At 49.1% G+C, this 26,568-nt stretch overlaps 1 protein-coding gene across 4 annotated transcripts in view; it reads right to left on the bottom strand.

The window, feature by feature from the left end:
• Positions 1–1,646: 1,646 nt before the first annotated feature.
• The window catches only part of ANKRD27 (ankyrin repeat domain 27), a 58,908-nt gene continuing 33,986 nt past the window's right edge, over positions 1,647–26,568 (bottom strand). For 3 of the 4 annotated variants that reach the window (XM_047789737.1, XM_047789738.1, XM_047789740.1), the window contains 15 exons: positions 26,107–26,189; positions 24,706–24,821; positions 23,011–23,103; positions 21,052–21,249; positions 19,045–19,104; positions 18,833–18,967; positions 17,524–17,568; positions 15,366–15,491; positions 10,183–10,380; positions 9,142–9,261; positions 7,472–7,633; positions 5,822–5,933; positions 4,550–4,628; positions 4,318–4,390; positions 1,647–2,992 (listed from right to left, as the gene is read on the bottom strand). In XM_047789737.1, the coding sequence (XP_047645693.1) occupies positions 2,741–2,992; positions 4,318–4,390; positions 4,550–4,628; positions 5,822–5,933; positions 7,472–7,633; positions 9,142–9,261; positions 10,183–10,380; positions 15,366–15,491; positions 17,524–17,568; positions 18,833–18,967; positions 19,045–19,104; positions 21,052–21,249; positions 23,011–23,103; positions 24,706–24,821; positions 26,107–26,189 (1,852 nt within the window). In that variant the 3' untranslated portion in view covers positions 1,647–2,740. The remainder of the gene's footprint in view (positions 2,993–4,317; positions 4,391–4,549; positions 4,629–5,821; positions 5,934–7,471; positions 7,634–9,141; positions 9,262–10,182; positions 10,381–15,365; positions 15,492–17,523; positions 17,569–18,832; positions 18,968–19,044; positions 19,105–21,051; positions 21,250–23,010; positions 23,104–24,705; positions 24,822–26,106; positions 26,190–26,568) is intronic. The other variant, XM_047789739.1, reaches the window with a different exon arrangement.

Genomic DNA, 26,568 nt, shown 5'->3' on the forward strand with positions numbered 1-26,568 from the left:
TGGTAGCTGCTGACGTGAATGTGTTTAAAGATTCTCAAAGTCCCACCCTTCAGAGATCCTGAGACTGGAAAGTGATTCTACACATAAGGATAGAGGTTCTTGAAGGTGTCAAGGGGGTGGGGTATGTTTCTCTCTAGGGAATAGTTATTCTAAGCTTTCTAATTTAACTGACAATACTTTGAATTCAAAACATTCTTACACAAAATAGAAATTTGAGCATTACCAACTTATGAATTATCAAATCAAATTTAGTTTTTAAGTGGGAAAGTAATTGGAGAGAAACACAAGTGTTTTAAAGATAATCGAGGTAATCACTTCAGATTGCTCCCCTGCCGATTCCAGAGGAGCTCTAGAGGAGTCTCCTCCGCTGAGATTGACAGTCCCATTCCTGGTATTCTTATCTGCAGGTGAAGGGCACACCAAGCTGGGGACTGCCAGCTCTGATGGCAGTGGCAGTCCGACCTTGACCCCAGCTCTGACAGTGCAAGCAAACCAGCCCTCTTATTTCATGAGCCTGTTTCCTCATCTGACAATTCTACCAGCCAGGGCAGGTGTTGGAATTGATGGGTATATGTGAAAGTTTTCAAAATCATATTGTACCACCCCCAAAATTAAGTGGTATCAAATGTATGTATTTGCATCTTGGAAATGGCTGTGTTGATAAACTTTACCCTGTAAGTTTTTTTTTTTTTTTTTCTTTTTAGGGCTGTATCTGCAGCGAATGGAAGTTCCCAGACTAGCAGTTGGATGAATCGGAGCTGTAGCTCCTGGCCTACGCCACAGCCACAGCAACAGCGACACAGGATCTGAGCCTCATCTGTTACCTACACCACAGCTCTCACATCCACACTGGATCCTTAACCCACTGAGCGAAGCCAGGGATCAAACCTGCATCTTCATGGATACTAGTCAGGTTGGTTACTGCTGAGCCAAGACAGGAACTCCTAGGGTAAAATTTCTTAATGAGGGTAGTAGGGAAGCACAGCAGCTAAAGTCAGTGAGGTAGTAGCGTTTAAAAGTGGGGAAAAGGAAGAAAAGTAAATCCGAAGAAATTTGCAAAGCAACACTGCTCTCTTTGGGCTACGAAGCTATGTTTAGTTCCTGTGATGTTACATTAAAAGCATTTTTGGGAGTTCCCGTCGTGGCGCAGTGGTTAACGAATCCGACTAGGAACCATGAGGTTGCGGGTTCGGTCCCTGCCCTTGCTCAGTGGGTTAACGATCCGGCGTTGCCGTGAGCTGTGGTGTAGATCCCAGATGCGGCTCGGATCCCACGTTGCTGTGGCTCTGGCGTAGGCCGGTGGCTACAGCTCTGATTGGACCCCTAGCCTGGGAACCTCCATATGCCGCGGGAGCGGCCCAAGAAGTAGCAACAACAACAAAAAAGACAAAAGACCAAAAAAAAAAAAAAAAAAGCATTTTTGCACTTAACTTGATTGGGTCAGCCCTGCTCAGGGTAGATGGGTAATGGTCTGCTCCACATGATCCAGTTCACATGTTTTAGTCATACTCACATTTATAATGGAAAAACAAACTGCCCTCCAACAGAGGAAGGTTTTTCCACATGCAGAACACATGTTCCTAGCAGAAAGGCTGAGAAACACATCAGAGCAAAACATTAAGTAAAAGAAGTACACCATGACACACTCAAGAATCATAGAATTTACTGTTTCTTCTCCATCATTTGGCACATATCCAAGGCACATTAGAAAATTAAAAATCATAAATTACTTTGTAGAAAAATAATCAGTCCCTCCCTTCTGTACATAAGTACTTCCAAGAACATGCACAAAACCATTTCTCTGTTACAAAGTTATTTGAAAATGTACTCCAGACAAACCCATGTTTGCAACTCTAGACCAGTTAATAACATAAAAAAATAAGAGTATAATCTATAGAAATTTATATAAAAAGGAATAAATGGCAATAAATTCTAACCTAAAGTAATTTTGACCTGGTTTGTGCTGTAAGTTTTGAATCTGAATCAAAAGACAAAAAAGATGTGCCAAATCTACTCTCTAGTTCAGTAACCATCCATTAGGTGTGACATTTAAGGGAGGCTCTTAATGGAAAGGGATGTTTCTGGAGACACTGCTGCAGGGGCCTATGTGTGGTGATCCATTATCTGAATTTTCTTTTAGGAAAAATCATACCCAGCTTTCCCCACATACATACACAGTGTCGAACATATATGTGTCCTTTTCACTAAAATGAACATCAAAATGGCATTTAGGCATCTTTGGGTTAAAGTGTTGCTTGCAAAGGAACATTTTCGGGTCCTGTATTTCTTCACTCAAACCCAGCATTTTCCCCCGGCCTCCACAGTACCGTGAAATTTAAACTGCTTCTCTTCAGCTCCTCCCAAAGGGAGATAGTCTTTTAGCTGTGGTTTGCTAGTTTATACACATCGCAGAGGTTTAGCACCTTTCGTTAGGAGGAGGTCAGAGTCTGGTGATGAAACCTCTCACTGTACTTAATACTTAAAGCATACACCCTGGTCCTAGGGTCTGGACACAACTGGAATTTTTTTCCACTCCTTTGCAAGTGCATTCATTAGCTTTGAAGAGGAAGGGGATGCTGATGACTTTCTGTTGCTGCGTTCTTTCCATCAGCCACAGAAAAGCTTGCAGGGCCTTTCTGCCTTTCTCTCAAGCCAAATAGTACACTGAGTTCTAAGCTGCATTCATGCTCAGCATCTTGTGGAGGACTGGCGTCTTGGCAGTAAATAACTCCTATTACTGTTAAGACTGGGAAATGCTAGCCTCTTGGGGAGCGATCAGGTTGCTGGCAGTCTCCGGGCCCTTGGATACAACTGCATCATCAACTGTGTGTCTACGGAGCATTCTCCTGCTTCTGGGGGTCTTCTGTCTCCGCCCAGGCCTCTCTGACGACGACGACGACGACGGCTGATCATCATTCCCTTTGTCAGCACGCAGAGGTCTGCTCTGGTCTGGCAGGTTATTCTGCTTCCGTGTGACTCTCTGCCACCCTGCCTAAAGAAAAGGTATGATTCAAACAGTGCACACCTGCACTGTGCTTTAAACCACCACCATCACATGGTAACAGCTACCCTTGAGTGTTCTGTGTCATCCAGGACACTCAGTGCTTTCCAGACATACCTCAGCTCTTATCATCCCTGCAGTGAAAGTGTGACATGTGCATGCTCTATAGTCAGACCCAATATGCGTTTTTACACTTAATCTTTACAACTCTAACAAGTGTATACTGTTGTTATCCCTGTTCTCATATAGCTGAGGAAACAATAGGATCAACAAAATTAAGCCATCTGCCTGAAGTTCGCTAGCTAGCAAGGGGAGAAAAACTGGCATTCAATTGAACCTGGCAGATTTCAGTCTGCAGGCTTTCTCACCCAGCAGCCAGTCTATTATCAAAGCCATGAAAGATTAAACATGTAATTGAAGTCAGTCACGTTAACAAAAATCAGTATAATTCTCTAAAAGATTTACAACTTTGGGATTTTTTTTTGTTTGTTTTTGTCTTTTTAGGGCTGCACCCATGGCATATGGAAGTTCCCAGGCTAGGGGTTGAATCAGAGCTGTAGCTGCAGGCCTGTGCCACAGCAACACAGGATCTGAGCCACGTCTGGAACCTACACCACAGCTCACAGCAAGGCCAGATCCTTAACCCACTGAGCATAGCCAGGGGTTTATTAGTGCTAGACGGGAACTGCTAGAACTTTGGTATATTTGTTCCGACAAGCCTATATCACACATGCTATAAATTCTGTTTCTCATCAATAAGGCATATATTATATTGGCAAGCAGCAATAAGAAGTGCCATTTATTTTTTAATTTTATTGGAGTAGAAGTGCCATGTTTGTAAGAAGGGTCACCAAATTGCATCACAGGATTTTTATATCTGAGTTATTAAATAGTGCTGTAGGAAGATAGCCACATGTAGAATTGTCCATACGAGCAACTTTAACCATATTTGGAGAAGTTTTTTACCCGTCTATATCCAAAACATGTTTTCTTCTTTACAGTAACACATTGGGGGATTTGCTTAAATAGTGAAATCTTTTACCTGGTATGCACACCATGAACTGCAACATTTTCCCACGTGTACAATTATTTTCCACTTTTTCAGCTCAGAAGTGTTATTAAGTATAATAAGTGTTATACTTGACATATAGTATTAAATATGATATGTTTAATGTGACCAAGCCACTAAAGACCTCATTTTAATTGTTAGTAACAGCGAAGGGAACAATGAAATGAAAAATGTGTTTACCATGGATTAGCTCTGAAAAATCCAGGCTTTAAAAAACAAGATTATAAGTCAATGTTTCATAACTCACCTCATGCAAAGAATCTTCAGTAAAATTAGGGACACTTTTATCTTTTGCCATAAACTCCCTTGCAGTCCTTCCCCTGAAACCCAAAACAAACTCAAATAAAAGTTCGGAATAGCAGCACCAGACACGCTGGCTGGCCACAAGGGGGCAGCCTTTGATGAGTGCAGATTGAGAACCCACTGAAGCTGCACATAAGCTGCTTGAGTTGTAAGTAAAGGTCAAATTTTATACTCACTTAAACTGACCAACTGAATGGACAAAGTAAAACTGTCTTGTGAAAGGTTCATCTGGCAGATCAGACATTTTTGAGTTCCCTGTAGATAAATGGATAAATATCTGAAAACTTTCAAAATAGTTTAAGAATTGTTTTAAGATTATAACATAGATGCAGACTTCCAGTTTTCTTTTTGAAGTTTAATAAGACTTAGAAAATTAAGCACTACATTTGCTTACAGAAATGTACTAGCAGATACCTGTTTATTACTGTGTGAACCCCCATGAAACAAAGATAAATCCTTAATAAACTGATACTCCCCAGCCACAGCCAATTGTGGTGAGACAGCCTCAGGATTATCCAGATATGGCACTGCAGACTACCTTGTAATTTAAAAAAAAAAGTTGAACAAGGACCCCATCTAAACTTCAGTAACTTTTTTTCTTTTTAGAGCCATGCCTGCGGCATACGGGGGTTCCTAGGCTAGGATTCCAATCAGCTACACCACAGCTCACAGCAGGACCAGGGATCAAACCCGAATCCTCATGGACACCAGTTGGGTTTATTACCGCTGAGTCACAGAAACTCCCATAACAACCTTTTAAAAAAGAAGAAAATACATTGGAGTTCCTATCGTGGCACAGAGGAAATGAATCTGACTAGGAACCGTGAGGTTGCAGGTTCGATCCCTGGCCTCACTTAGTGGGTTAAGGCTCTGGCATTGCCCTGAGCAGTGGTGTAGGTGGCAGACATGGCTCGGATCTGGCATTGCTGTGGCTGTGGTGTAGGCTGGCAGCTGTAGCTCCGATATGATCCCTTCCCTGGGAACCTCCATGTGACTCAGGTGTGGCCCTAAAAAGCAAAAAAAAAAAGAAAAGAAAATACTTCTGCCCCACCCGTTTGGCAACTGCTGTTTTAATACCCATCCGTGTCAGTCAATACACTTGCAGATTTAAACAAGACATCCTTTAAAGGTTCCATTTACCCCACATGTCCAGGAAATGCCTAGAAAAGGGCCTGGATTCAGAACATGAGACATGAGAAACCAGCGAGTGGAGGCCCGGCCTTCAGGGAAATGCTCAAAGTGCTCACCTCACGGAGCATCAGTCAGCCAGAAAACGAGGACCCGAAAAAGCTGATGGAACAGGACGTGACATGTGTTTCTTTGGTGCCTATATCCCACCCCAGCCATGATTACAATTACATTTTACATTTATAATTACAACCAGCAGCTAGTCAATGAGCTTCCAAACAAGCCCAAGTGAGAATTACAGGAAGAATGTGAGGTCTTACACTTTTTCCTGATCTTGACAGTAACATACTCCTTGCGGTCTGTTTCACTGACGTCATCTAATGTGGCCACACAGCTTGGAACTACCTGAAGCAATTCCATTATTTTTGAATTCTACAGTTGGAAAGGGAAAAAGTAAAAGTTACATTTTTAATTCTTTCTCAGCAGGTTATTGCCTACTTTTCCTCTAAATACCAATATTGGCGTGGTTGGGCAGAAAAACTAAGAAACAACTACACACAAAACAGGCCATAAAGCCTAGTGGTAGAGAAGAGCCTGGCATTTGGGGACTGGCTCTACCCTCTACTGGGAACTCCGGGCCTGTGTTTCACTGCTCTGAGCAACTGGGTTGATAACGGAATCTGTTAGTGTTGAATTATGGGGTTACCAAGGGCCCAGCACATGGCAAGTACTCAATAAAAGATATTCATCATTTGGGAAAAAAGATATTCACCATTTGAGAAAGTGCTGAATTAAAAGTTTAAAATGTTTTGGAGCTCCTGCTGTGGCACAACGGGATTGGCAGTGTCTTGGGAGCAAAGGGTCGCAGGTTCGATCCTTGGCCCAGCCTGGCCCAGTAGGTTAAGGATCCAGCACTACCGTACCTGTGGCTTAGGTAATGACTGTGGCTTGGATCTGATCCCTGGCCCGGGAACTCCATATGCACTGGGGCAGCCAAGGAGAAAAAAGTTCAAAATGTTTCAATTCTGGAGTAACTGCTATGGCACAGTGGAAACAAATTCGACTAGTAACCATGAGGCTGCGGGTTCGATCCCTGGCCTTGCTCAGTGGGTTAAAGGTCCAGCGTTGCCATGAGCTGTGGCGTGGGTCGCAGATGAGGCTTGGATCCCATGTTTCTGTGGCTGTGGTGCAGGCCAGCAGCTGTAGCTCCGATTAGACCCCTAGCCTGGGAACCTCCATATGCTGCTAGTGCGGCCCTAAAAAAAGCAAAAAAAAAAAAAAGTTTCAATTCTGTTAATAAATGCCACTGAAAATTAGAAATTAGGTGAGCAGGTTGGATTTATGGTGACTTCAACATGTCAGTAGTGCCATTTAACAGCCTACTAGTTGTCTACCTGGGTAGGGAAGTAGATTAAGATTCAGCATGAAAACAGCAACAGTAGAGAGCTGACTCCCCCCAGGAGGAGGAGCTCCTCCCCACTTCTCCCTGGCACACAGCCACGCACCCGAGGGTGGTAGGCTGCTCATCACAGCCCCCACAGAACCAGAATCCCAGAAGTCTCAAAGCCACCAGCTGCAGACTTTCTCCATCACACTCGTGGGACCGCGGGCGTGTTCCCAGTGCAGGGGGTCAGGCCAGCATGCTCTCTACCTGCTCCCTCCCTGCCCGTACCTGACTGCAGGACAGTGGAGACCAGGGCACCAGGCCTGCAGTGGGGGCACCTCTATTCCAGCCTTTGAAAACTGCCCCGGAAGGACTGGCTCCTGGCTCCCCGAGCAGGTCGCCTCTGACCAGGTGACTAAGGAGCAGGGATGCAGCCACAGTGGTGGACGTTCAGCTCACCAGCTCAGCCTGACAGGGCAACTCCAAGGTCTGACTATTGCTCTTTCAGATCTGGTGTAAACACTGGGGATCCAAGTGAGCTGGGAGGGGGCTGCGGGTGGCCTCGGCATTGATGCTGTCCACTCACCTGTTCAGCACAGTCGATAGCTGTGCACTGCCTCTTGTTCAGGACCTGAACTGATGCTCCGTGAAGCAGAAGCAGCTCCACCACGAAGACGTGCTTTTCTATCACAGCCTCGTGCAGGGCTGTGTTGCCCTTGTTGTTAGAAGTGTTAATGGAGGCCCCGTGCTAGAAAGAGAAAACACTACACTCAGAAGGAATACTAAATTATCAATGCTGGGAGTTCCCGTTGTAGCAGGTGAAACGAATCTGACTAGGAACCCTGAGGACTCGGGTTCCATCCCTGGCCTCTCTCAGTGGGTTAAGGATCCGGCATTGCTGTGAGCTGTGGTCTAGGTCGCAGACACTCTGGCGTAGGCCAGTGGCTACAGCTCCCATTAGACTCCTAGCCTGGGAACCTCCATATGCCACGGGAACAGCCCAAGAAATGGCAGAAAGACCAAAAAAAAACAAAAACTGAAACTATCGACACTGAATCACTGTAGTGCCTGTGTCAGTGTCTACTACAACATTCTTTCTTGGGGGTAAAAGTAATACTGAGGAAAAACAAATATATTCACTGCAGCAATTATCACTGTAGCAGGAAAAAAATAGAAGTCACCTAAACGTAATGAGCAGAAACTGTTTTTGTTTTTTAAACTGGTACATCCATGATTACGCAACCGTTAAAAAGTTGAGGTTTTTCCGAATTCCTGCTATGGCTCAGTGGAAATGAATCTGACTTAACCTCGCTGGTCAGTTGGTTCAGGATCCGCATTGCCATGAGCTGTGATGTAGGTCACAGACTTGGCTTGGATCTGATGTTGGATCAGACTTGGATCAGACTTGGCTGTGGTGTAGGCTGGCAGCTACAGCTCCAATTTGACCCCTAGCCCGGGAACTTCATATGCCACAGGTGCAGCCATCCGCCCCCCCCCCCCCCAAAAAGACAAAAAATGTTGAGGCTTTTCAATTTTCTATGTTAAGTGAAAACAAGCAAGACGGAAAATAATACTGATCTAAACTATGCAGAATTTTTTTTTTTCTTTTTTTTTTTTTTGGTTTTAGGCCTGCACCTGCAGCATATGGAAGTTCCCAGGCTAAGGGTCCAATCGGAGCTGCAGCTGCTGGCCTATATACCACAGCCACAGCCATGCAATATCCAAGCTGTGTCTGCAACCCTGCAGCTTACAGCAATGCCGGACCATTAACCCACTAAGCAAGGCCAGGGATCGAACCCATGTCCTCATGGATACCAGTTGGGTTAGTTACCTCTGAGCCACAACAGGAACTGCCTGTGTACCTTTTTTAAAAGTCACCAAAATTAGTTGCCTTTGAGTAACAGGGTTATGGAAAAGTAGGTTTTTTCCCTACTTTTCAAAATTCTCCTTCTATAGTCAACCTTTATCAAGAGAAGAAAAACAGCAGCAGTGATAAGGACATTCAGCTCACACTTCAGGTAACAATTCAACTGATCTGCTAAGTGAAGCAAGATTCAAACCTTCAGCAAAAGCAGCGTCTCAGTCCTTAACTCTGCAGCACAGATGCCAAGACCGTGCTGTTGCAAGGAAATGTGGTCCGAAGTTCCTCTCCCCAGGGCCAGCTTACAGTGAAAGCCCGTGCTGCCAGGGGCTCGTCACTGGCCAGATGCCCCTCACTGACCCGTGTCAGCAGCTTCTGAGCTGGGGGGCCCTTACCTGCAGCAATAGTGCCGCGACCTCGTGGTGGCCTCTGGAACAGGCATAAATGAGGGGTGTGTTTCCACTTAGATCCTTTTTATTGGGTTTTGCATTAGAGGCTAATAGACACTTCACCACCTATCAGAGAAGAAATTTCAACTTTAATTAAAATTTGCAGGGAGAAATCCTCTTTTGACTTTTCTGGAAGTTTATCTAGAAGGTTCTTTAGACACAGGAGAAAGGCCAACTGAAGTGGAAAGGGATTAACATCTGCTGAGGGTCTTCTGTGCGCCAGGCAATGGGCTAGACACGAGTTTTTTTCATCTCATCACTGTACTTTTGCTATGGAGAGGTGGAATTACTAGTCCAGTTTCACATGTTGGGGAACCGACACTAGGCATTACCTGAAATATGATTCCTGTCTTAAAAAGCTTCCAGTACGGAGTTCCAGTCGTGGCTCAGTCATAATAAACCCAACATGTATCCATAAAGACATGGGTTCAATCCCTGGCCCCATTCAGTGGGTTAAGCATCCAGCGTTGCAGTGAGCTATGGTGTAGGTCTAGGATGCAGCTCGGACCCCACATGGCTGTGGCTGTGGCGTAGGCGGTGGCTACAGCTCCAATGAAACCCCTAGCCTGGGAACTTTCATGTGCTGCAGGTGCGGCTCTAGAAAAGACCAAAAAATAAATAAATATAAAGCTTACGGTAGAACTAATAAGGAAGAATGGAAAAATAAATAGATACTAAACTGGCACAGACGGGCTGGGGGATGCAGAGGTGGTCAGACAAGGCTGGGGCCCCTAACCAACACCAGAGAGTCGGCACCCAGCTGGGGTCAGAATCAGAATGACAGCCTCTAGCCCTGAGTTCCAGTGGGAGGGGGTCGGCTCCACCCCCAGAAGCCCCAAGTTCCGTCTTCTGTTGCTGAGTGAGTGTCCTGGGAGGAGGAAAATGGCTCGTCCTCTGAGCCAGCCGCCAAACCTGTCCCCCTCTGCAGCATGTCACCCGAGCGAGGTCCTGACCGTATGCACGCCACCCCAGAGACAGAACCCATACCTGGAAGTGGCCCTTCTGGCAGGCCAGGTGGAGGGGGACGGCTTGGTTTGCATCTCTGGCCCCCACACTGGCACCGTGCTTCAGGAGGAGGAGGAGGAGGTCCGCCCGACCGTGGAGGGCAGCAATGTGCAGGGGCGAGGAGCCATCCTGGTTGGTCACATTCACACTAAGGCCACTGGCAGGAATCTTTGCCAGCTTCTAGCAAGTGCAAAAGGTGGAAACGGAAATGTCATTAGTACTGGAGAAACCTGGTTGAAGGAACTGAAGCCATCCATGCCCCATGGCCCTTCTGTAAACTCTGGAATCACACTGGGATCCTGAATTAGCCAGCGCACAGGTGGATTACTACTTTAGAAAGGAATGATTTATCAAAGGATTAACGGCCATTTTTCAGAGAGCAAAGCCCCTGAGAGGGATGCCGTATTAGGCCAAGGCAATGAAATGGGGAAGGCAAAGTCCATTGGACAGACGGTGCTGAACAACTGGAGAGCCACAGATAAAACACTGCCCGGCAACCCTTATCTCACAGCAAACACTACAATGCATTACAGACCTAATGTAAAATCTACAACTTCAAACTTCTTGGAGTGAACATACAATCTTTGCAACACTGGGAGAAGGAAAAATTGCTTAGATAGGAGTTCCTGTCATGGCGGCGGAGCAGAAACGAATCCGACTAGGAACCATGAGGCTGCAGGTTTGATCCCTCGCCTCAGTCAGTGGATTGAGGATCTGGTGTTGCTGTGAGCTGTGGTGTAGGTCACAGATGCAGCTCGGATCCTGTGTTGCTGTGGCTGTGGTGTAGGCCAGCAGCTGTAGCTCCGATTAGATCCCTAGCCTGGGAACCTCCATATGCCGTGGGTGCAGCCCAAGAAATGGCAAATAAATAAATAAATGGATGTACTTTACTGCATGTAAATTATACTTCAGTAAGGTTTTTTTTTTCTTTTCTGTTATGGTTTATCACAGGATATTAAATACAGTTCCCTGTGCTATACGGTAGGACCCTGCTGTGTATCCATCCTGTGTGTAAGAGTTTGCCTCTACTAACCACAAACTCCCAGTCCATCCTGCTCCCTCCCTCTCGGCAACCACAAGTCTGTTCTCTATGTCTGTGAGTCTCTTTCTGTTTCGTAGATAAGTTCATTGTGTCAGAGTTGTAGATTCCACCTATGAGTGATATCCTATGGTATTTGTCTTTCTCTGCCTGACATATCTCACTTAGTATGATAATCTCTAGGTCCATCCATGTTGATGCAAATGGCATTACTTCACGCTTTTTTACGGCTGAGTAGTATTCCACTGTAAAAATATACTGCATCTTCTTTACCCATTCATCTATTGATGGATATTTAGGTTGTTTCCATGTCTTGGCCGTTGTAAATAGTGCTGTTATAAAAACAGGAGTACATGTATCTTTTTGAATTAAATTTTGTCTGGATATATACCCAGGGGTGGGATTGCTGGATCATATGGCAACTCAATTTTTAGTTTTCTAAGGAAACTCCATACTGTTCTCTATAGTGGCTGTACCAATTTACATTCCCACCAAAAGTGTAGGAGGGTTCAATAATGTTTTTTAAACAAAAAAACTCACTCTAAACATACTACTAGGCTAGGAGAGGATGCAGTGGGGGGAAGGTTAGTTTTAATTTAAGCACGACAGGAAGCACTTTTTTTTTCTTTTTAGAGTTGCACCCATGGCCAATGGAGTTTCCCAGGCTAGCAGTCGAATCAGAGCTACAGCTGCTGGCATACACCACAGCCACAGCAACGCAGGATCCGAGCCACGTCTGTGACCTACACCACGGCTCACAGCAACAATGGATCCTTAACCCACTGAGCGAGGCCAGGGGTCGAACCTGTGTCCTCATGGATGCTACTCAGGTTCATTAACCACTGAGCCATGATGGGAACTCCAGGAAGCAATTTACTCTTGTGTCTTTTTAAGAAATTACAAAAAGAGAAAAAGAGTGTAGGCTTTAAAAGAACAAGGAATGTAAATTCATGCAATAAATTCAATAGCCACTGTAATGGGTCATTCGGTTCCTTGTTACAACTGACGAACTGGGAAGTGGGGGAGAAGATTATAGGTAAATGACAAAAAGAACAACAGAGACCCAGCAGCCACCTCCAGCCACACAGGCACTGACGGGACCTGAGGGCTGTGCTACCTCGGTATCACATCCTTTGAAAGAGCACCTGCCTTTTTAAGTCCTTTGTTTTTCATGGCAGCCCGCCCTGGGGAAGCCATTTTTTGGACGGTACATATCCAGCAGCACGGGGACAGAACAAAAGCTGTCCATGCCAACATACACACCACCCTGCAGCTCAAAAGCTACTGCAAGTGGGAAAACCCTGCCATCTCAACATTCTTAGGTTAGAGACATCGTGGTGTAGATTTTTTAATCGGGCAGTAGTATCTCGCAAGACAAAAGATAACACTGCCGTAGCTGTCTTCTGAGGTCAAATTCATTTCCACAGCAAGGGACATGAGTTAGCGTGGGAGTGCATGCTCCGTACACGACGCCTTTCACAACTGCTCAAAGAAATGAACTCAAGTATACACTTAACAAAACACGGACAGGATCTTAATGCTGAAAGTCACAAAATGTTGATGAAGACATCAAAGAACACCTAAATACTTGGAGAGAAATATCAGGCTCATGAAGACTCAGCATAGTAATGAGGTTATTTCTCCCAGATCAATCTACCGTTTTAGTGCAAGTCCTATCAAAATCCTAACAAGGTTTTGGGAAAACACAGAAAAGCTTATCTTAAAAATTATACGGAGGGAGTTCCCATCGTAGCTCAGAGCAAATGAATCTGACTAGCATCCTTGAGGATGCAGGTTCGATCCCTGGCCTCGCTCAGTGGGTTAAGGATCCAGCATTGCCATGAGCTGTGGTGTAGATCACAGACTCGGCTCAGATCTGGTGTTGCTATAGCTGTGGTGTAAGCAGGAAGTTGCAGCTCCAATTCGATCCCTCGCCTGGGAGCCTCCATATGCCGCAGGTGCCGCCCTTTAAAAAAAAAAAAATGTCTATGGAAAACCACAGGCCCTAGAATAGCTGAAATGATCTTGGCAAAGAAAAATAAATTAGGAGGAATCATTCTGCTTAATTTTAAGGTTCACTGTGTAGCTACCGTCATCAAGACAGTGTGGCCTGGTCAGTGGGACAGGACAGAAGTCCAGAAATAGATGCACGAGTCCAGTCAATTGCAGTCTGAAAGCAAGTCAGTCGGGGGAAAACGGCCTTTTCAAAAACAGTGCTGGAGCAAGTAGGTATCTTTAGGCAAAAAAAAAAAAAAAAACCCTCAACCTAAATTCACACACTGTACAAAAAATAACTCAAAAATGGATCACAGACTTAACTGAAAAATGCAAAATTATAAAACTTATAGAAAAAAACAGGAAATCTTTGCAATGCAGGGCTAAGCAAAGAATATTCTTAGACTTGACACCCAGAGCATGATCCATATAGGGCAAATGAATAAACTGGACTTCAAAATTAATAATTTGCCCTGTGAAAACCCATGTGAAGAACCTAGAAGCAAAACTCAATCGAAATAAAACAAACCCATAAGAAAATGGACAGAAGAAATGAACAGACATTTCACCGAAGAGCAGGTACAGATGGCTGCTAAGCAGGTGAAAGAACATTCAAGGTCATCGCCCATTAGGGAAATGCAAATTACAACCCACAGATCAGAATTTCGAAAATAAAAAAACAGTGAAAAGTGGGAGTTCTCTTTATGGCTCAGAGGTTAATGAACCCTTCTAGGATTCATGAGGATGCAGGTTTGATCCCTGGCCTCGCTCAGTGGATTAAGGATCCAGTGTTGCTGTGAGCTGTGGCGTAGGTCACAGATGTGGCTTGGATCCTGCATTGCTATGGCTGTGGTGTAGGCTGGCAGCTACAGCTCTGATCTGACCCCTAGCCTGGGAACTTCCATATGCTGAGGGTGGGGCCCTAAAAAGCAAAAAAAAAAAAAGTCAAAAGTGACAACACCAATTGCTGGTGAGGATGTGGGGAAATCAGTTCGCTCATCCAGTGCTGGTGGGAATGTAAAAGCCACTCTGAAAAACACTTTGTCAGTTCCTAATAAAACTACAGAATTATCATGCAATTACCATATGATACAACAATTGCATTCCTGGGCGTATGTCTTAGAGGAATGAAAACTTATGTTCTCATAAAAACCTGTAAACAAAGGTACACAGCAATTGTGCTGGCAATTTCCCCAAACGGGAAACCACCCATGTGCCCTTCAATAGGTCAATGGCTAAACACAGTACAGCACAGACTGGCCATGGAGCCCTGCTCAGCAATAAAGAATCAACTGGATTCTACGCAACAACCTGGTATCGGGCTGGGTGAACGAAGCCAATCCCAAAAGGTTCCATGCTGTGTGATCACATTTACATACCATTTCTGAAAAGACAAGATTATAGAACAGGACAAAGATTCGTGGTTGCCAGAGGTCCGGGATGGTGGGATGACAGGCAGAGCAGTGGGTGTGGCTCTGGAAGGGCCACACGAGTGACTCTCCCGGTGATGAGAGAACTCGAAGGGGGTGTTGGATACAAACCTACATGTGTGATAAAACTAGACAGAACTAAATACACACGTGCACACACAGACACACACATACACACAGAGGGGCACAAGTAAACTGGGGACATCTCAGTAAGACACGGACTGGATCCCTGCCGATACTGTACTGTGGTTTTACAAGCTATTACCATTCGGGAAACAGGGGAAAGGGTGGTGTCCCTGGGCTTGGAGGGAGGGCGGGTCCTCCTGCAGAGGGTGCACCACAGTGAGCCAAGGCTGCGGGCGGTGGGTCTCACCCGCAGCCTCCCCAGGGGCCCACAGCCACAGGGACAGAGACCCTCAGGCACGTCTGTTCACACGCCCCTGCCTTGTGACTCGGGTCCCTGAGAGCCCCTGCAACACTGAGCCCACGGGCATGGCCCTGCCCCCGACCTGCCCTTCCGAAAGCAGGCAGCCCAAGCTGGACTCTGGGTGAGGGTCCGCTTTCCTCTGCCCTGAGCTGTGTCTCAGGGGACACCTGCAACCAGCCATGGGGTCAGGAGCTGGCTGAGAAATGGACAACTTTCCTGAGGGGAAAAGGAGGCATTTGGCCCTCTACCCCCACCCCCGCCAGGAAAGCCGAACCTTTTGAGCTGGAGCACATTTGGGACACTGGCACAGGGGGTGACAAAATTCAAGTTCTGCCGCCCCAATGGCGGCGTCCTCCGCTTCATCCAGGTCCTCCTCCGTCCACTCCAGCAGGTAACGCACCTGGCGCCGGGCAGTGGGGAGAAACAGGGACTTAAAACCTACCCTCGGCTCCTTCATAAGCTTCACACACGTGCGCACACACACACACACACACACACACACACACACACCTGTTCCCAAATCAAGACCTACAACATGTCCTCGGCCGCTGAGGTAACTTGATGCCCCTCCCTCTCGAGGACGCCAGGGTTCACCTGTGCTCAAGCCTTTCTAAGTCCTTTCAGTGGCGACACAGGGAGACAGGGTCCATTCCTGCCGCTCATATCAGATTCTTCTATCTTGACAAGGAGCAGAGCGGTGCTGCGGGGGGACAGCTTTCGAGCCCCGGGCCTAGAGCATCTCGTGAGCACCTCCCACATTATCTAACTTTCTGCTCTCATCCAAACAGCCCCTCTTGTCTTTCAGGGCAGGGGACTCACTCCCAGGGGCCAACGACATGTTCAATGCCACACAACAAGGAAGTGGTGCCGGGAACCTCAACACAGGCTCTCTTTAATGCCCTGGCCCGCGGGTGAAAACACTGCAAAGACCCCAAAAGGTCACATAGATATTCTAGTAATTTCTAGGACATTAAATGCGAGAAAGCAATATAAACACACCTCTAGGCCCCGATCTGAGCTGAGGAAGTCCGCATATTGCCTGCAAGAGGGACCGAGGACCTCAAATGCTTCCACCCCAAAGCATCCCCCAGATCCCTTCTATGTCCCCAACAACAGATGCTTCGCAACATGGAAACAGCGGGGCCTCAACTGACCGAGGGGTCTCACCTGACCGAGGGACCTCACCTAACAGGCTGGCCAGGACAGACCAGACCGAGGGCAGTTCCTCTCAGTGATTACAAGGACCCAGATGGGGATGGGGGAAGGGGCAGTGGCCTCGGGCAGGGGGCTGGAGGCTCCTGCAGGGGCAGATGGGTCTGGAGACAAGTACAGGGCCCAGGGCAGGCTTCCTCTGCCCACCTCCTCACCCGCCCACTGGGGGAGGAGGAGCAGCTGCGTCAGGACACAGGAGGTTGTAATCTCTCCATTGGGCTCTCACCCCGGCTCGGCTCATGGTGGTGCTCCCCCCAAAGGACAGTGGGTTCCCTGGGGCAGGTCTCACAAGGAGAGCACTGAGCAGCAGTCAGATCCAGGCCCTGTGCCCTCCTCCCAGAGCTGAGGGATTAACCGGGGCCTCTGGGCGGAGGCGGAGACACGGACAACTACTTTCTGCTGCTTCATACCCCGGAGGCTGTGACAATCAGATGTCGGGACCTTCCGTCCACCTCCTCAAACTCAATCATCGGCAAAAGTGCCCCTGCAACACACGTGGCTGGAAAGCACTCCTGGAAGTCCCAGCCACTCGAGCTCTGGATCAGGTGAGCCCACGATCACTCCTTTTGAAGCGGAAGACCCAACGAATTCCTCTCGGGAAGCCGAAGGCGAGCCAGGGGAACGGCCCACGGCATCTCCCGAGTTCTCTTCACAGATGGTCCCCACCGCCTGACAATGGGGAGCGGGAGGACAGACACCTGTGCCCCATCTCATCTGGACACGTGCTTCTGACTCCTCCGAGCCCCAAGTGAGAGACTCCGCCTCCCCACCAGGGCGGCACACTGACCACACCGGCTGCAGGGCCACATCAATGCCTTCTGGGCTCTGCCTTCCCCTTTGTTGCCTCTGCACCCCCACCCCCGTCAGTTCACCTTGCTCCTCTGCCCTTCCCCTACCCTCCCCCCCCATGAGTTCACCTTGCTCCGGGCTAGTGGGGGGTGACAGCAAGCCCACACTCTGTGGGCTGGTCCTCTTGCCAACATCGTGACCCTCCTGGAATGTGCAAGTCTGAAGGGCAGGGACAGGCTCTCTCTGCAGCTTTATTCCCCCTGCCTCGCTACTGGCAGGGGACACAGCCCACCCTGTTACCAGGTATTCATGAAATGCACCCTTTCAACAAAGAACTCACGGGGCTCCTAACTCAGCAGGAGACCACAGACCCGGGGCAGAGCTGTGTACATGGAGAGCAGGCTGCTGGCCATCCACTTCTGAAAACTCACCATCTCTAGATCTCCATCAGCAACCGCTCTTAAAAGTTTTTCTACCTTAATTAAAGGAAGAAAGATGTAAGGGAAAGTATTATAATAATACAATAACAATAGAAAAAATAAAAATAACAGCCTGAGAACCTAGTAGCTTTCGTTTGTCTCTTGACTGGTGGAGCTTCACAATTTCGTTCAGTATCTTTCATACACATCCCTGACTCGGCTCAGCAGGGCACCCAGGAGGGGCTGCTGTGCACCTGCCGTGTAAGGTCCTAAGGTGACCTGCCACTCGTGTGGCTCAGTGGGATGACAGCCACCTGGAGGCAGAAGCACTTCCTAAGAGGGCAGCCAGCCTTCAGAACCGCATCGACTCACTCTCCTGTGGGCCAGCTCTGGGTACCCTGAGGATAGACAGCCCTCCCCCACCCCTGGAACCACTCCAGGCCTCTCAGCCTTCCTTGCTGAGGTTCGGAGTCCAACGACACTTCCTGGGCCCTCCAAGAGCAGGGGAGGAAGCAGGGGGAACCCTGGGTGGAGTCAGTGAGGGCTCCCCATCCATAGGGGTCGGGCAAAGGAATCCGGGCACATCCACGCAATGGTCTGCTCTGTGGGTGGGTTAGATGGGGGAATGAAAGGGTATAAATCAGCGTTTCCCAAAGGCGATGGGCCAGCCCATGTAAATGTCTACACAGACGGTGCAGGAAGTCAGGGTGACAGTGGTGCTGATGGAGTGGGAGGCAAGGGCAGAGAATTTACTTCGTAAAGTGAACTTTTTTAAACGTATTTTTGTCTTTTTAGAGCTGCACCCGTGGCATATGGAGGTTCCCAGGCTAGGGGTCAAATCGGAGCTATAGCCTCCGGCCTATGCCAGAGCCACAGCAACGTGGGATCCGAGCTGTGTCTGCGACCTACACCACAGCTCACAGCAACGCGGGATCCTTAACCCACTGAGCGAGGCCAGGGATTGAACCTGTGTCCTCATGGATGCTAGCAGAGTTTGTTAACCACTGAGCCACGACGGGAACTCCCATAAAATGATCTTAAAGCAATGGACCTACGGCTGACTTTCCTTTTACTTTTCTTAGAATACTGCCCCCCCACCTCACACACACACACACACACACACACACACACACACACACACTCATGCAGACACTATCTACACAGCAAAGAGCTGCTGGGGGAGCAGACCATGAAGGGCAACAGGGTGAGGCTGGCTGGGCTTCACTGGGGGCAATGACCTTGGCCACAGCAGAGTGGCTGCCCCGTCAGGCAGGGGTCAGGCAGGGGTCTCTCCGGCCACCCCCCCCTCCTGGGGCCTCACCTCCCTGTAGTCCTTCTTGGGCTCTTCTCGTCTGGAGCTCAGCGACGTGGAGGAGAAGCCGGAGGCCGGGGAGCCCTGGTTGCTGGAGTCCGTGGAGCCCTGAGGGGGCCGCGCAGGTACCTGCAGCCGGGGAGCCTGACAGGTGGAGAGAGGTGAGACCGGGGCCAGGCTGGTCTCGGGCAGGGCCGGCAGGCACAGCCCGGGTCTCTTACCTCTGAAGACTTCTGCCTCTTCTCGAAGGACAGCTGATGGGCTTCCATTACGGACAGGATCTAGGAGGACAAAGGGGACGTGAGATGGGTCACCCATGTCCTGTTACCTACATCGTCCCACTGCCTCCCACCTCCCTGGGACTGGGTGATGCCACCCTTGGCCTGAGATGCCTATGACAGTGCAAGGGTGCCCTCAGCCCCTCGCGGGCATCTCAGCCAAGGGTGGCCACACCCGCAGAGAGACACGGGGAGACCAGGGCTGGAGCCGGCGGGCGGCGGGGAACTTAGGATCACACTGCATCAGTCCAACTGGAAGAGCCGGTGCTGCCCACGCATGGCCTCTGGGGACAAGGGAAACGCAGGCCCTTGGGGCGGGGGGCCCAAAGCTGCCCCGTCCAGCCTGAGCTGGTTGGCCACAGGCCTCAAGTGTGACCTTTCTCCTGTGCCTCAAGCAAGAGCAGCTGGGAGCTGAGCCAGGAAGGCCGTCTGCTCCCCCTGCCTGCAGATTTCCCTCCGGAATGGCCTTTGGGAGATGTGACAGTGCAAGGGCGCCCTCAGCCCCTCGCGGGCATCTCAGGCCAAGGGTGGCATCACCCAGTCCCGTGGCTCTGGCTGCTACAAAGCCGAGACCCTGTGAGTCCACAGCAGCGGGGGCCCCCAGGGTCAGGAGCAGGGGCGTCAACCTTCCCAAACTGCGTTCCTGTTGGCCTTACGTTGTGTTCTTACCACATACACAAAACGACAACAAAATGAATAATTAATAGGGGGCAGGAGGAAACTTTCAGAAGTGCTGGATATGGTTACGGCATCAAGCGTGGTCCTGGTCTCACGGGTGTGGACTTAACGCCAAGCTCATCGAGTTGTGCACGTTAAATACGTATAGCTTTTTGTAGGTCAATCACACCTCAAGAAAGTGGTTTAAAAACAAAAACTGCTGCTTCTATAAGAAGACATGAACAAACTGAAAGAATGCCCTAGAAGAGGGTTGGAAATTGAGAAAAGGAGCCATTAAACCATCCAGAGGCAGAAAGCAGGGCCTGCGCAGAGGGAGAAGAACACCCAATCACCTATGCACCCACTGATGGGGGTGCTCTGGACACATGAGTCGGTGACTGTGGCCGTCTACCGCGAGGGGCCCTGTGCTTCAGCCAAGTGGCCGAACACACTTCCCTGAAGGCACTCCTTCACCAGAGCTGCTGCTGGGTGATGAGGACAAAGGCCTGGCCTCTGTAAGCTCCCCCTAGTCCCCACCTGCTCTTGCGGTGAGCACTGCACATGTGGCCCAGAACTACGAGCTTCCAGAAATTACTAGCGGGAAAGGATGAGCCGTTTGTTAACAAATCATTTAGGAAGGAAACTATACCCAGTGATGTTCAAAGGGAGCGGATCAGAATGAGGCTTTAGGAGCTGAGAGTAAAGAAACAGCAAGACGGAGGTGACACACGCGGCCAGAGCCGCTGCCCCATGTCCTCTCTCACTGTCTGTTCCTAAACCAACAGCACTCTCAGGCTGAGGCAAAGCTGCTGGGAGTAACCCTTGGCACAACTCTGAGACACACTGCTACTAAAATGGACCAACATAGGAATACGTAAAACCCATCAAGGGAGCTCCCGTGGTGGCAGTGATAACGAATCCAACTAGTATCCATGAGGACTCGGGTTCGATCCCTGGCCTCACTCAGTGGGTTAAGGATCCGATGTTGCCGTGAGCATCAATGTAGGTCAAAGATGTGGCTTAGATCTAGAGTTGCTGTGGCTGTGGCACAGACCAGCAGCTGTAGCTCTGATTCAACCCCTAGCCTGGGAACTTCCATATATCACAGGTACGACCGTTAAAAAAAAAAAAAAAATACAATTAAGGACCAGGTCCCAGAAGCAGCAGGGAGGATGAACCCAAGTTCTCACCATGGGGACCAATGCACAGTTTGAACAACATGGCTAAGACTTAATCTGCGGACCCGGGTGTTTTTTAAAAGTCATGTTGCTGCTCTGCGATTAGAAAGGCTACCTTCGAGTTTAACGCGCACTGGAGGGGCGTCTCCTTCAGCCTGTTCTGGATCTCCGTGGATGCTCCGTTCTGCAGCAAGGTCTCTATGATGCCCTGGTAACCCCAGCGTGCGGCGATGTGCAGGGGGGTGTCGCCTTTCTCGTTACCGATATCCAGTCTGCAGGACTGCACGTCGTAGTAGACCAGAGCCTTCACACACTGCAAACACAATGGGAGAGGCTGCCGTACACTCTGTGGCCCTGACCCATGTTCCGACTCAACCAAGGCGCTACCAGTCGAGTGGACCTGCAGTAACGGAGTTACAGACCCTCCTGGGTTCCAGGCTGCCTGATCAGGGCACATCTTTTTTTTTTTTTTTTCCCCCAACAGAACCCAACTGCCAATCAAGAAGAAATGGCAGAATAAAATGTGATCTGCGTGCAGAGAGGAGCCAGCACAGCAGGCCTGAGACCTGTTATCCCTGGAAGGCCAGCTGGCAAGGCTGGCCCCTGACTCGTGTGCGATGTTCCCTGGGAGCCTGGATTTGGGGAGTGTTCCCACGGTCCCCTAACTGATAAGAGGGGCCCCCCGGGGCCTAGACTGTGTGTCCAACCATCTGGTTTGTGCTGAGCACCTGCTTTCCTCCTGGGAGCCTGGGGCTTGGCTACATGCCAGGCAGACGGAATTACACGACCAGCCTCCAGGGAAACCTCGGGCACTAAGGCCCTCGATGAGCTCTCCTGGGAGAAAATGCTTCACACACATGGTCAGGACTTGTTGCCGGAGGAAATGAGCGTGTCCTGTGTGTGACTCCGCAGGAAGAGACTCAGGGACGTCTGCACCTGGTTCACCCCGGATTTCATCCTTGCACCTCGCCCTTGGCTGATCCGTGCCCTGTGTCCCATCGCTGCGAGACATCACAGCTGAGAATGAGGCTGAGTCCTGTGAGCCCACCTAAGGAATCATCCAACAGGGGCTTAGGGACCTGGACACACATAACACACTATTGTGGAGCGACTGCAGAATGGGCTCCCTCCATGCCTACGGCCCTAGGGGACGGCCACGGTGCACTAAGTTGGGAAAGTAAACTGCCTAGAAATGTAGAGATTATGATCTCGTTTTCACCCATCAACCACCTCACCCAGCCTCAATCCTCTGTCTGCATAAATCTATCTATACAGGACCATGGAGAAAAAGGGGGCAGAGTGGTTAGGGGGAAAAAAAAAAATCACCCAGAGTCAGACCCACACACACAGGTAAATATTAAGTGAAAATAAAAATGATTAAAATTCCCTGATATTACTAGAAAAATATAAAATGTAAAAACTGAGGATGACCAAAGGTAAGGAGCAGATGGGCGCAGGGATGAGTGCAAATGAGGTAATTTTAGGAAAAGACGATTTCATTACAGATTTGTGGGGTTTTTTTTGTGTTTTTTTTTTTTGCCTAGCTTTCGGCATGTGGAAGTTCCCGGGGCCAGGGACTGAACCTGCATCACAGTGGTGACAATGCCAAGTCCTTAAGTGCTAAGCCAGAGAACTCACAGTTACAGATTTCTAGAGCATCTGTAATACCCTGCTTAATTTTTTTTGTCTTTTCATGGTGGCACGTGCAACATATGGAGGTTCCCAGGCTAGGGATCCAATCAGAACTACAGCTGCCAGCCTACACCACAGCCACAGCAACAGGGGATCTGAACCGTGTCTGTGACCTACACCACAGCTCATGGCAATGCCAGATCCTTAACCCACTGATCAAGGCCAGGGATCAAACCTGCGTCCTCATGGATACCAGTCAGATTCATTTCTGCTGAGCCATGCCGGGAACTCCTGCTTCATTTTGTAATTAAAAAAAAAAATTACACACCAAATATTCCAATAATCGTCAACATGAAATACCCTGAGCTCACTGGAAATTCACGTCTCTCCCCGAGTGGGAAAGGGGGAAAGCAGCCGCCCTCAGAACAGCAAGCGCACTTACGTCTTCGTGGCCGTATGTGCAGGCCAGGTGCAAAGGAGTGTTGCCGTTGTTGTCTTGCACTTGGGCATTGGCTTTGTAGTGCAGCAGCAGCAGCTTCCGAAGGAGAGGGAAAAGAGGGGAAATGAATGCCAGCAAGCCTGGCAGCGCAGGCGCGCGCTTCCTTGGGAGCAGGGCCTGGAGTCCCACGGGGTGGGGCGGGGGGAGTTGCTGGTCTCCATTTTCAACCTTATCTACTTACGCTACAAGGAAATTTACAGCAACTCCCACTGCAAATCACCTCTACTTGAATAATAATAATTAAAAAATGTAAAAATTTAAAAATAAATTTACATCAAGCCTATAATGGAAAATAACCTGAAAATACGTATTATCTATAAAACCAAATCATTTTTCAGTACACTCGAAACTAACACAACACTGTAAATCAATGATACTTCAATACTTGAATTTAAAATAATATATTTATGTATTTTTTTCTCTCTTTTCTTTTTTTTAGGGCCACACCCACAGCATATGGAGGTTCCCAGGTTAAGGGTCAAATTGGAGCTGTAGCTGTTGGCCTACACCACAGCAATAGCGATGCCGAATCCTTAACCCACTGAGCAAGGCCAGGGATCAAACCTGCAGCCTTGTGTGAATGCTAGTCAGATTCATTTCCACTGAGCCACGACAGGAACTCTTAAAAAAAATTTTTTTTTGGCTACACCCATGTCATTAAGAAATTCCAAGGCCAGGGATCAAACCCATGCCACAGCTATGACAATGCCAGGTCCTTAACCACTAGGCCACCAGGGAACTCAAAAAGATTATTTTTGGGCGTGAGGTATACAGCAGCTCGATATGGGATCCTAGGTCCTAGACTAGGGGTTGAACCTGGGCCACAGCAGTGAAAGCACCAAATTCTAACCACTAGATCACCAGGAAACTCCTAATAAAAAAAAATAATAATAATAAAAAGCAAAAATAGATATATAGAGATAGATAGATCATCACTCTCATCCTTCCCAATAAAAAGCTTAGCGATTTAAAAAGTCTATGGCAGAGTTCCTGTCGTGGCGCAGTGGTTAACGAATCTGACTAGGAACCATGAGGTTGCGGGTTCGATCCCTGCCCTTGCTCAGTGGGTTAAGGATCTGGCGTTGCTGTGAGCTGTGGTGTAGGTTGCAGACATGGCTCGGATCCCGAGTTGCTGTGGCTCTGGCGTAGGCCGGTGGCTACAGCTCCAATTCCACCCCTAGCCTGGGAACCTCCATATGCCGCAAGAGCAGCCCAAGAAATTGCAAAAAGAAACAAATCTGACTAGTATCTCTGAGGACTCAGGTTCGATCCCTGCTCTCACTCAGTAGGTTAAGGATCCGGCGTTGCCCTGAGCTATAGTGTTGGTTGCAGAGGCGGCTCGGATCTGGCGTTGCTGTGGCAGCGGCCGCAGTTATAGCTCTGATTCGACCCCTAGCCTGGGAACTTCTGTATGCCGCAGGTGTGCCCCCCATGCCCCCCCAAAATAAGTCTATGGCCTCGCCCTTCTTTCCCCTGATGACTGTGACGTTTCACATCGACACCTAAGAGTTTGTCCAGCAGACCCCGGGGGATGGAGACCCCAGCCCTCCATGGGCCCAGCAGAGCCAGCCTGGGGCAGAGCAGCTGGCCTCGTGACGCCCAGCGCAGAGCCTGGCCCGGCCGAGCCCGGCCGCTCACCGTCACGCTCTGGTAGCCCTTCTGACAGGCCAGGTGCAGTGGGCTGGAGCCGTGGTAGTCCGTGGCGTTCACCACCGCGCCCTTGGACACCAGAAAGTCGATGAGGGACGCCTGCCCTACGGAACACAAGCGACCAGACGGGGCGGATTCCAAACCTGCCATGTGAAGCCCCGGCGTCATTTTCCCCTCTCAGCCCCCAGCCGGGACACGCCGGCAGGTACTTTTCTGCTGGGTGGTCCTCGGAGGGACTCAGCTCTAGTCCACACCCCCCCTGCCCGCTGCCAGCAACAGAAGGCAGGAGAAAAGAGCCTTAGAAGATTCTGTGGGGCATCCATTCACAGGGGAGAAGATTTCAAGTGCCACCGTGAAAAAATTACTGACACAGAGAAATGTGACATATGGCCAAGCGACAAACAGGGCTGGACCAAACAGTGTGACCCCCACACTATCATATCTGTACACACACACACACACACACACACACACACACACACAAGCACGCTGAGATTTCAGTCATGAATCAAAACGATCTCTGGGAGACAGGCGGATGGTGGGTGACGCTACAGGTGTTTGTGTTTCCTACCTTGAATGTGTACTTTTTTTTAAATGTGCATTTTGGGGAGTTCTCTTCATGGCTCAGCGGTTAACGAACCCGACTGGAATCCATGAGGATGCGGGTTCGACCCCTGGCCTCGATCAGTGGGTTAAGGATCCAGCATTGCTGTGAGCTGTGGTATATGTCACAGATGTGGCTTGGATCCCTTGTTGCTGTGGCTCTGGCGTAGGCCAGCCGCTGTAGCTCCAATTTGACCCCTAGCCTGGGAACCTCCATATGCCTCAGGTGAGGCCCTAAATAAATAAATAAAATTTTAAAATGCGCACTTGGAAAGACAGTAAAGTTTCTTTTTTAAAGCAGAACTATAAAAACCCCAATTGTATTTTTTTTTTTTCTGGCCATACCCACAGCATATGGAAGGTCTGGGAACAGGGATGGAATCTGAGTTGCAGCTGCAACTTATACCACAGCTGCAGCAACACCAGATCCCTTAACCTATTGTGCCAGGCTGGGGATCAAACCAGCACCTCCACAGAGCCAAGCCAGATCATTAACCCACTGCACCACAGCGGGAACTCCCTAAGAACCCCAATTCTGAGGCCATCCTCATAGTCTGGCTTCAAGCCTTCCGTGGCTGGACTAGCAGCCCTGGGCAGTGTCAGGACACACACACTGGATACGGACTCTTCCAGCTCACAAGCAGCATGTGAAGGCCCCTGAGGTGTAGGCCCATGACAAGAGCCCTTCCGCACCCCAATGCCACCACCCCCGGCAGCCACCCTCCGCTGGGCCCCACCTCTGGCTCCATCCTTATGCCCCAGCAGCACAAAGGCAAGAGCACATACCACAGAGGGCAGCCACGTGGAGCGGTGTATGACCTCTGTCGTCTCTGGAGAAGGGCGTGACAACCGAGGGGTCGTTCAGCCTCCTAAAAGAGAAAGAGGAGACAGAAAAATACACCTTAGAAATGGACACGCCAGGGTCCTGGGACGAGCAGACAGATCTCCGAATGGGACCCAAGCTGGGTCTCCCTACAGCGCCCCCAAGAGGATCAGCCCTGGCTTCCGCAGGGCCTCTCCGGCCACCCACCACTCGGGGCCTCGACACCCTGCAGAACAGCCTGAGAAGGACATGGGGAAGCCAAACAGGCTCTGGGGAGAACCTGACATTCCTCCGATCCTAAAACCCTCTGCCCGCCTACCCCTGGTAAAATGCCAAATATTTTTAAGACCTTTATTTTATCTGATTCTCTAGAGACAGGAGTTACTGTCTCTACTTTACAGCGAAGGAGGCAGAGTGTGGCAGGG

Source organism: Phacochoerus africanus, chromosome 8 (genome assembly GCF_016906955.1).
Source record: "Phacochoerus africanus isolate WHEZ1 chromosome 8, ROS_Pafr_v1, whole genome shotgun sequence".
NCBI lineage: Eukaryota > Metazoa > Chordata > Mammalia > Artiodactyla > Suidae > Phacochoerus > Phacochoerus africanus.